This window comes from Solanum dulcamara, chromosome 1 (assembly GCF_947179165.1).
Source record: "Solanum dulcamara chromosome 1, daSolDulc1.2, whole genome shotgun sequence".
NCBI lineage: Eukaryota > Viridiplantae > Streptophyta > Magnoliopsida > Solanales > Solanaceae > Solanum > Solanum dulcamara.
The window spans coordinates 7,731,753-7,742,764 of record NC_077237.1 but is presented as its reverse complement, the minus strand read 5'-3'; the positions used below and the strand labels follow the sequence as shown (position 1 = coordinate 7,742,764).

The following is an 11,012-nucleotide window of genomic DNA, read 5'->3' as shown; positions in this document are numbered from 1 at the left end:
ACTTTCCTTATAAATTTTTACAACGTGATTTATTTTATTGACGGTAATTTAACTTGATCGTGAAATTAAAAAATATATATTATTAATAACCTATGAAATTAATTGCCTTTATCTTATTTGTATTTTGATATTTAATTACCTTATAAACATTGCAATGTGATTTATTTTATTACCTGCATTTTATCTTGTAATAGTTGATCACTTACTTTACTTTCAATATTAACAAATTCTTTTGGTTTTAGCTTCCAAATGACAGTAGTCACTTGCAAATTGAATATAAAAAATAATCTTGTAAAATATTTTAGTATAAAAAAAATAAAAAGGACCATGAATTTTTTAAAAAAAATTATAAATGACCTATAAAATTAGTTCTCCCTAACTTATGTGTCTTTTGGAATTTACTTACCTTATAAAATATTGTAGTGTCATTTACTTTGTTTTCTGCATTTTAACTTGATCGTGAAATTAGAAAATTTTAAATGACCTGTGAAAATAATGGTGTCTAACTTATCTGTATTTTGAGATTTACTTACCTTATAAATATTTACAATTTCGATTTATTTTGTTGCATGCATCTTCCTGTTATAGTTAATCATTTACTTTATTTTCAAATATTAACAAATAATTAAGCTTCTTACATTGACATTTATACAATGGGTCATTTTAGTTTTTATTACTTAAAAAAAATTAAAGACAAATTATACTAAATATATTTATAATATGGCTTAAGTGTAGATATAACCCTTTTTTAATAGGTGAGATACGGCCTTTATATTGATACTAAGTTGAATCCCTTTATATAATTACAATTTTGTATAAATATATATACTAGCTTGAGCAATATAGCTTTTAAAAGTATTTAATATATGTATGTGTGTTTTAAAATATAATAACTCTTACTTAACTATTAGTAAAGTAGACAAACAATGGTGACATAATTAATGCAATCTCATATATTAAATTATATATAAGTACACAACTTCTATATATTTCACTTTTATGGATCATATTTATGTTTTGTTAATATTTTCTTTTCATACTTGTGATAGAAAAAAAGAATGAATATTTTCAAACTTAAATATTTTTAAAAAAATCTTTTCTAATGTTTTGACCTTATCTTTATGAACAACTTTTTTTACGATACCACAACTTCAAAGTTTAATTTTATCTCCATTCTTTTTTAAGTAATACTCAATATAATATATCAATTACTAGTTATAGCTTTATTGCATTTTGTACATACAAGTTATTTGAATTTCGTTTGATTGGCATATTCAATCTTAGGAATTTAACATTTTTGTTTTAGGTTGCTTTTTCATTTTACTTCTTCAAATTATTTAAAATTTATTTTACCAAATGAATATTATTTTGTGTGTAATTTCTACATATAAATATAAAGGTTTAAAGTGTTTAATTTTTGAAAAAAAAGGATACACTATATTTGGTAGCATTTTCATTGTATATGAGAGATGGATATGTGATTTTAAACATAAAAAATGTATTTGCAATAGAGTCAAGTACTTTAATACTTTTCAAAAACTATTATGTTAATAATAAGAGTGAAATTGAAAAAATAATTAATTCTCTTTTAGCTTTAACAAATAAACAAGTAGAGGGAAGAATCAACTTTTAGTACACTAACCAAGTAAAAAAGGAATGTAGTAGTTTAAGAAGAAATCAATATTCTGTGGGTATTATATTATTCAGATTTTATTCTCTTTTTCACTTTTTTACTTTTAGTATTGCTGGGAAATTGTACTATTTTAAGGAATTATTGTTGTCTGTGTGATTAAATGCATTTTGTTTTCAGGACAAGTCATGTCATATTCTCCCAAAAGTTAACTAGGTTAAAGTTATCAAATCAATCAACCAATAGGTTTTTTGGCCAAGATTTAAAATTGTTCATTTTTGTAAGTGATTTTTGTTATAAATTGTCTATTTACCTTGGTAATAGATAAGTTACTGCGACATGAATATTCAAGATGATATGTCATGGTCTATATCATTTGCAAATGACATAGCATTGATTGATGAGATTCACACTGAAGTTAATGAGAGACAGAGGCTTAGAGATAGACCCTGAAATCTAAAAGGTTCAAATTGAGTAGGTTCAAGAAATAATATATGGAGTGCAAGTTTAGTGATATGATACATAAGATTTGTGGTTAGATCGACTATGTTGTATAGGCCATAGTGTTGATTAGTTAAGAATTTTCATGCTCAAACGATGAAAGTTGCGGAAATAAAGATGTTGAGATGGATGTGGGCATACTAGGAGAGATAAGATTATGAATGAACATATTCATGACAAGGCGGGAGTGATATATGTGGTGGACAAAAGACAAGTAAAGATGAAATGGTTTAGGCATGTGAAAAAAGAGATGCCCAAGTGACAAGGTATGAGAGGTTATCAATATATGGTAGGTGTTATGAGAGGTAGAGGTATGTCAAAGACGTATTAAGGGTTGAGGGGAGCGGGTGGAGGGATTAGACAATACTCAATATATCTTCAGTTTACCTAGGACATGATGACGATCTTAGATAAAAGGGTTTGGAGGATGTGGATTAGGATAGATGGTTAGTAGATAGTTCAGTATTGTCTCATTTTTTCTGTGGGTTAGGCTTGGTGATAGTTTGGAGCACCGTATTTGTTGTATTTGGTTCTACTTTCTTACAAATAATATATATTAGCATTATTCTAGTAGTTTCTTATCCTTTTATTTCTATTATCACATGTGTCTTGTATTCTGGTTATATATTGTTCTCTTTTCTGAATTCTATGTAATGATTTCTTAATAGTTGTCATGTCTTCTTCATTTTCATATTTCTTTTTCCAAACTGATTTGAAATGTTTTACTTGAGGCAAGGGACCATCGAAAACATCACATATATATATATATATATATATATATATATATATATATATATATAAAAGTAATTTTTGAATGGCACGTAGTAATTTGTGTTTGCTTAGTCAAGTTAAAAAACTACATTTTCTTATCAATATCAGAATAGTAATCTGTTGTTGGTCAAGGTTTCAAAAATACTTTTTAGGGAAAAGTTAGTATTTTTTCAGTTAATGACAAACAATTTCTACTTCTATTACTCAAAAATACTTAATTTTTTTCCTCTAAAACCTTGATCAAACATCTTGATTTTTCTAAAATGAGCATTTTTAAAAGGAAATAAATATTTTTAACTTTCTAAAAGCTTGGCCAATCAACCGGAAAACATAACAACAATGTCTTCTAGCTGCAAAAGAATGGCTCCCAATTGAAAATTTCTCTTAATCTTCATTTTCTAATTACTAACCAAAGTGTCCCATTCAATCACTTAATTAACTTTTCATTTTTCATGTTAATGAAGCACAAATTCTACTTCAAACGTTAAATCTTTTATGTGTAAAACAATAATAATCTTTCACCTCTTAAATTTTAAAAGCAAACCCCTATTGACATAAAAGTTAATTTGCCAAAAAAATAATAATTAAAAAGTGCTCATTGTCAAATTTCTCAAATAGGTCAAAAAATGACCAGCCATTTTTATGTATCGTAATACATTTTTACAATAAATATTCACTCAAATGTATTGTGTAAAATTTGGAATGTCATCTTGTTTGATGGTTTTTTCCCTCAGTTTCCAAATTTTGATTAGACATTACTCGTAATTATAAGTATGATAGTTTGTTATCTGGTTAGAATAATGTAAGTATTAATAATGCATGTATTAATTATGAATTTATTAGTCACACAAATATTAGTTATGCACCAATTTCCTAGTAACTTATATATGTATTAGTTATACAAGTTTCTAAATTGCAAATCAAATATCGTGTTAATTTTGTACATGAATAACTTACTTCCTAACTAGCTATCAAACGTCCTATAACTTATATAGAAATTAGTTTACTAGTCAATGTGGTTTCAACTTTCCAGTTTTTTTCTTCTTTTTCTAATTCATGTTATTCTACCAAATGACCCCTTACTAATTTATACCTTTTTTTTTCTAATTCATGTCATTCTACCTATTAATTTACTTTTTTATAATCCAAAAATTCATGTCACATGGTTTGAAATTCAGTGGATTTGCGACATCTAACTCATGACTTGCATCTAATGCACGCATGATATGTAACACTTGTGATGCCGTCTTTTTTATTTAATACATTTAAGAAAGTATAGAGTCAGACTTTAATTTGAAAAAGGATAACAATCAAAGTTATCTTTTATCCCTTTTCCATTCTTTTCCTTATGCTAAGGGTCTACTGTAAACAACTTCTCTACTTTCCAAGGTCAGTGGCGGAGCCACATGATGGCTAGGGGATCCGAACCCCTTTCGGCGAAAAATTATACTAATTATACATGATTAAAATATTTTTTTATGTATAAATAGTAGATGTCGAACCCCCCTTCGACGAGTTCATGTGTCTACTTTTTCAGATTTTGAACTCCCTTATAGAAAATTCTGGCTTCGCCGCTGCCCAAGATAGGGGTAACGTGTGCGTACACTCTACCCTCTCCGGACCTCACTTGTGGGATTACGCTGGGCATGTTGTTGCTCCTTAGGGCTTTAAAGAACCATATGGAACTTGATTGTTGAGAGCTAGCATTCTTTACCTTAAGAACTAAAGAAGACAAGAAGTGTGATGAGTTGAACTGATACAATATGATATTTGATTTTTGAGTACCCTATTTGTTTTCTTGCTCTTAGTTATGCCTGTTGCCTTCTCTGTCTTGAAGCATACTTAGTAATATTGAGACTCAATAATCAGCAATCACCATCAGATACTCCTCCAGAGAAAACGTGGATCATATCGATCTTTCTAGGAAGTGTTCTGTTCTTTATATGCTAGATTTAAGATAACTTTGAGCAGCTACTTTTGAATGAGTTTGTTTTATAGTGTATTGTTTATATGAATGAGAGTGAAATACAAGTATTAAAAGTAGTCATTTTCACAACTTGTATTTAAAGTAGTCATTTTCACAACCTTTTGAGCTTTGACCCCTAAATTGCTTCATCCATCAGGACATTTGTCCCTCTAACCATCAAACACCTTTAAAAAATGATGAAAGTTGACCACAACAAAGCAGATTTCTGATAATTTCTCTATTTTTTTACAATTTCATCACGCGTTGTTGTTTCAATGATAGTTATATATATATATATATATAAAGATCAACTGCTTTTCTTATTAACATTAAAATATGTTCCCATAAGCCGGCTGTTGTCTCTTTTTTGCCTTAAAACTTGAACTGCTCCTGAAATTTTCTGCTCCACATATTGCTGCAGACATGAAGTCTCTTAATGTTTTCCTTTGTCTTATGTTTTCTTGCTTATTATGTGTTCTTTCTGTAGCTGCATCTTCCAGGCTTGCTGGAAATGAAACGGATCGCTTAGCCCTCCTCAGCATCAAAGCACAAATAACATATGATCCTTTTGGTGTTATCAATTCTTGGAATGATTCCTTTCATCATTGTAGTTGGCAAGGCGTTACATGTAGTTCCCGACATGAAAGGGTGACTGTGCTGGATTTAAGCTCCAAGCAGGTTGTAGGAACATTAATTCCTCAGATAGGAAATATGAGTTTTCTTAGAGAATTAATTCTTCAAAATAATACCTTCAACAGTGAGATACCACATGAAATCGGAAGGCTATTCAGGTTGAAGAACTTAGTGCTTAAGGACAACTCATTTACTGGTGAAATGCCAGTGGAACTATCAAATTGCTCTAGGCTCATGTATCTTGATTTGGATGGTAATTCACTGACCGGGAAAATCCCCGTGGAGATTGGTTTGTCTTTGAGAAACCTTCAGGTACTTTTTCTTAGATCAAACAATTTAACAGGTGAGCTACCATATTCTTTGGGTAATCTTTCATCCCTTGTGGCCTTAGCAGCAGTAGAGAATAGATTAGAAGGAAGTATACCGTACTCGTTAGGCCAATTGACTAACTTGAGCTATATATCTCTTGGTGGTAACATGCTTTCTGGTTCAATTCCCCTTCCAATCTTTAACTTATCCTCTCTTTATCATCTTGCTGCACCAGTTAACCAACTTAAAGGAAGTCTTCCAACTAATATTGGATCCACTCTTCCTAGTCTTCGCATAGTTTTTCTATTCTCAAACTTATTGAGTGGGTTGCTTCCAAGTTCCATTTCTAACTTAACAAATCTTGAAATTTTCTCACTATCAAGAAACCAGTTGTCCGGGAAAATCCCTTCTCTGGAAAATCTCCGTAATCTTCAGGGACTAGCTATGCATTTCAATAATCTTGGAACCGGGAGAGAAGATGACATGGATTTCTTTTCTTCCTTGGTTAACATTACAAGTTTTAAAGAACTGAGTTTGAGTGTGAATAATATAGCAGGCCAGTTGCCTAAGAATATTGGCAACTTGTCAACCAATTTCCGGTCTATTGGTTTTGCTAGGAACAAACTATTCGGACGAATACCTGATGGATTTGTGGATCTCATCAACATGGAAGTGGTAAGTTTGGAGTATAACCAATTGACTGAAGAAATTCCTGTCAGTCTTGGCAAACTTCAAAAGCTCAAGTATTTCTACGTTAACGGAAATAAACTTTCAGGGGAAATCCCTTCCTCCATTGGAAACATAACATCCTTGTATGGACTTAATCTAGCTCAAAACAACTTAAAAGGGACTATTCCTTCAGTTCTTGGAAATTGTCAGTTGTTGCAAATGTTGTATCTTTCTCAAAACAGACTCAATGGAACGATACCAAAAGGGGTTCTTAGTATCTCATCCTTAGCGATCCAGCTAGACCTGTCTGGAAACCAGTTAAGTGGATCACTTCCCCTTGAAGTAGGAAGTTTAGTCAATCTCGGGTATCTTGATATCTCGGAGAACAAGTTATCTGGAAAACTTCCAAGTACGTTAAGTAGTTGCATCAAGTTGGAAAACCTCCATATTCAGGGAAACATGTTTGAAGGTGTGATCCCATCATCTTTAAGCTCTTTGAGAGGGATGGAGTATTTGGACTTCTCGCGTAATAATTTCTCTGGTCTTATTCCAAAGTACTTTGAAACTTTCATATCATTGAAAAGCTTAAACCTGTCATTTAACAATTTTGAGGGTGAAGTACCTCAAGAAGGAGTTTTCAGTAATGCAAGTGCAGCAATAATCAGTGGAAACAGAAATCTTTGTGGAGGTTCTTCCACGCTAAAACTACCACAATGTAAGTTTCCAACGTCAAAGAAGGGAAGATTGTCATCAACCTTGAAGATAATTATTTCTGTTGCTAGTGGATTTTTTGGAGTAACACTTGTTCTGGTACTCCTAATTTTGTGTTTCTCAAAGAGGAAACGTAGCCCTTCATCCGATTCAGCGGATGATTCGTTCTTGAAAATCTCCTACGGGGAACTTCTGAAAGCAACCGATGGATTCTCCTCAGATAATTTAATTGGTAAGGGTGGTTTTGGTTCTGTATACAAGGGAATTATTGGTCCAGATGAAAAAACTGTCGCGATCAAAGTACTCGATTTGCTGCATAGAGGAGCTTTGAAGAGCTTCATTGCAGAATGTGAAGTCTTAAAGAACCTCAGACATAGAAATCTTGTCAAGTTAGTAACTATATGCTCAGGTATTGACTTTCAGGGCAATGATTTTAAGGCCTTGATTTATGAGTTCATGGTCAATGGTAGCCTAGACAATTGGCTGCATTCATTTTCTATTGATGGAAGTCTGCACGTTCGATATCTAGATCTTTATCAGAGAGTAAACATCGCAATGGATATTGCTTTCGCGCTAGATTATCTTCATCATGGAAGCCAAACACCAATTGTTCATTGTGATTTGAAGCCAGGCAATGTCCTTCTAGACAAGGACATGACTGCCCGTGTTGGCGATTTTGGTTTGTCAAGATTCCTCCAAGAAACAGCTCAAAGAGAAACTAGCACTATTGATATTAAAGGATCGGTTGGCTATGCAGCTCCAGGTAACCATTTTAATCATTCTTATACTCCTTCCGTTTCAGTTTATTTGTCTTACTTTCCTTTTTAGTCGGTTTAAAATAGAGTGTCTCTTTCCCTTTTTAGCAACTCTCTAATGACAACTTTCCACGTGACATGTTTAATGTTGGGTAACAAATCCATACCACATCTGAAGAAGAAGAAAAATGTATCAATATATAAGTGCTTACCCAACTCCATTAGTATGAGGCCTTTTGAGAAGTGCCCAAAAACAAATCAGTGTGGGCTTGGCCCAAAGCGGATAATATTATACTAATGTGGAGTTAGGATGGCGGTATGCGCGGTCCCAACATGTGGTATCAGAGCCTATGTTCAGGTGTGTCGGAATATTGGACTGCGTTTTGTGAGAAGTTTCGGTGTGACAACAGGACCAAAGATCTGCAGGGGTGCCTTGTGTCGAAAGTCTTCCTGTCAAGTGGTGGTTTAGGCGGCATGTCCCGTTGGGTGATAACGGCGGTGCAAGATGATTTGGCAGATTGACTTAGCGATTGGAGATCTACGATTGATGCCTTTGTCGAAAGTCTTGGCAAAGTGGTGGTCAAGCAGTGTGTCCCATTGGTTAGTAGTGGTGGTGCAAGATGATTAGCAGATCAAATGTATTATTGCTGAAGGGGAGGTTACGAATTGTGTGGTGTTGGTTTGAGGGGAGGATTGTTGGGTAACAAATCCATCCCACATCGGATGGAGAAGAAGAAACGTATCAATATATAAGTGTTTACCTAACTCCATTAGGATGAGGCCTTTTGGGAAGTGCCCAAAAACAAATCCGTGAGGGTTTGGCCCAAAGCGGACAATATTATACTAATGTGGAGTTGGGGTGGCGGTACGTGCGGTCCCAACATTTAAAACCACAAGAATAAAGAAAATTTTGGTACATTCTACATATATTTAGTTAAAAATCACAAAATTAAAAAGTATTCTTTACTTTCTTCAACTCCAGTCAAGTCAAGACCGGATAAATAAATCGAAACAAAGGGAGTAGCAGATTTTGCACAATAAGCTCTAATTTTCTTGGACAAACTTAACTAATAATTACTCTTTTGATATGGACTGATGAATTTTTTTGCAGAATATGGAATGGTAAGTGAAGTATCAACTTATGGTGACATATACAGCTATGGAATCATCATACTGGAGATGTTAACAGGGAAAAAGCCGACAGATGACGCCTTTTCAAATGGAATGAACCTTCACAACTATGCTAAAAGGGCTTTCTCTACAGGTAGAGTCATGGAAATTGTTGATCAAATGCTTTGCCCCAGCTTGCAAGAAGAGGACACCAACAACAGTATTATTGATGAAAAGAAAACCACAGATTATATCAAAAAGTGTATAATTTGTATGTGTAAAATTGGGATTGCTTGCACTATGGACTCACCAAAAGAAAGAATGGGAATTAGTGATGTTATTAAAGAGTTGCAGTTAGTCAAACAAATTTTGTGATAGGACATTATGATATTATAAGTGCATTTTCATTTGAAGTATAGGTAAATGTATTCAAGCTATTTTTGAATATTTTGTGGGGGAAATTTCCTTATTTGACGTAAAACTTCAATTATTTCAATTTATTAATAAATGCTCATAAATGAGATCCAATTTGGAATTGGGTTGAAAATTTTGGAAAGCCCAAAAAAGTACTTGACAGCTTAAAAGAAGAGCAAATTTCATAAATCACATTAGTATAGGTGCTAATTAATCAATGCAATGATACTTTCAATAATTACAGATATTGTCTAGGCATTGATTTAAATACAATGTATTTAACGCGCCATGTGACTGTATCTTGAATGCAATGCCTCTCTAAGCTCTCACGCTCGCTTCTCTCCCTCTCCTTTTTTAGTATATGTGTTTCACAGTTTATGTACTTATGTATCTAATACCAATTCTACGAGTGTATCCCATAGAACATGAAATCATATATATACCTAACTATATTTGCATAAGCTTATATCAATTTCTACGAATGTATCTGTGTATTCGGTATAAATTTTGAAAGCATGCATCTGATTATATATGCATAAGCTGTACGAGTGTATCTGTATATTTAGTATCAATTTCATAATTATCAGTGTATTTGTATCCAATATCAATTGCATCCGGTGTATCAAATATCAATTTATCCAGTGTATTTGTATCCAGTATTAATTTCATCGAGTGTATTCAATATCAATTTCATTCAGCGTATTTAGTATCAAATATATATTATATTCAATATCATATTACACCTCAGAAATTCCTAGCTCAGCATAGATCAAGAGAAGCTCAGAAAAATTCTACATTTGCAGATTTATGAGATTTACGAACACTATCTACGGGCTGTAAATAAAACTACGGATAGTAGATGTGATTTGCAGATAAGACTTCGGATACAGAAAATTACTCTGAGATTTACGTGTTAGGTTTACGGCTTGTAAATCTTTTTATGGACCATAGACTCAGCCCATAGACTCAAGTCCTGAAACACAGAGTTTCCTCTGAAGCCACATATGATTTTTACGAATCATAAAGTGAACCACGGACCGTAATTGGGTCTCATGGTCTAAACTTCAGAAAACCAATATTTTCTTTGATTTCTATGAAAAGGTTTCCACAGTCCGTATGTGGAATGGACCGTAGATTCCCTCATCGAAGGCAAAAATTATTTTTTATGTATGTATAGTAAATGGTGGCTCTCTTTGACAAAATTACACTATTTATATATGGTTTGAATTATTTACTATCTGTTTATATATATATATATATATATATATATATATATATATATATATATATAATGTTGACCCCCTTTGACTAATTTGTATATTTACTTCTTCATAATTTGAATCCCTTAGCGAAAATTCTGACTTTGCCACTTCTTCATTTACTGTTACTTCTGCCTCTTTGTATAATATAAGCTAGTGTTTGGCCCCAAATTTCCAAATATTCTTGCTAAGTTATTTTTGGGTGAAGTTTTGGTGAAGTTTCACCATGTGTTTGACCATAAATTTTTTCAACAATATTTGGTTGTTTCAAAAATATTATTTTG

At 32.5% G+C, this 11,012-nt stretch overlaps 1 protein-coding gene across 1 annotated transcript; it reads left to right on the top strand.

Annotated features, from left to right (window-relative positions):
* The first annotated feature begins 5,291 nt into the window (after window positions 1-5,291).
* On the top strand, window positions 5,292-7,810 carry LOC129885474 (probable LRR receptor-like serine/threonine-protein kinase At3g47570). The gene is made up of 2 exons (XM_055959760.1): window positions 5,292-7,579; window positions 7,720-7,810. The coding sequence occupies exons 1-2, from the start codon at window positions 5,292-5,294 to the stop codon at window positions 7,808-7,810; spliced, it is 2,379 nt and encodes a 792-aa protein (XP_055815735.1).
* The last annotated feature ends 3,202 nt before the right edge of the window (window positions 7,811-11,012 follow it).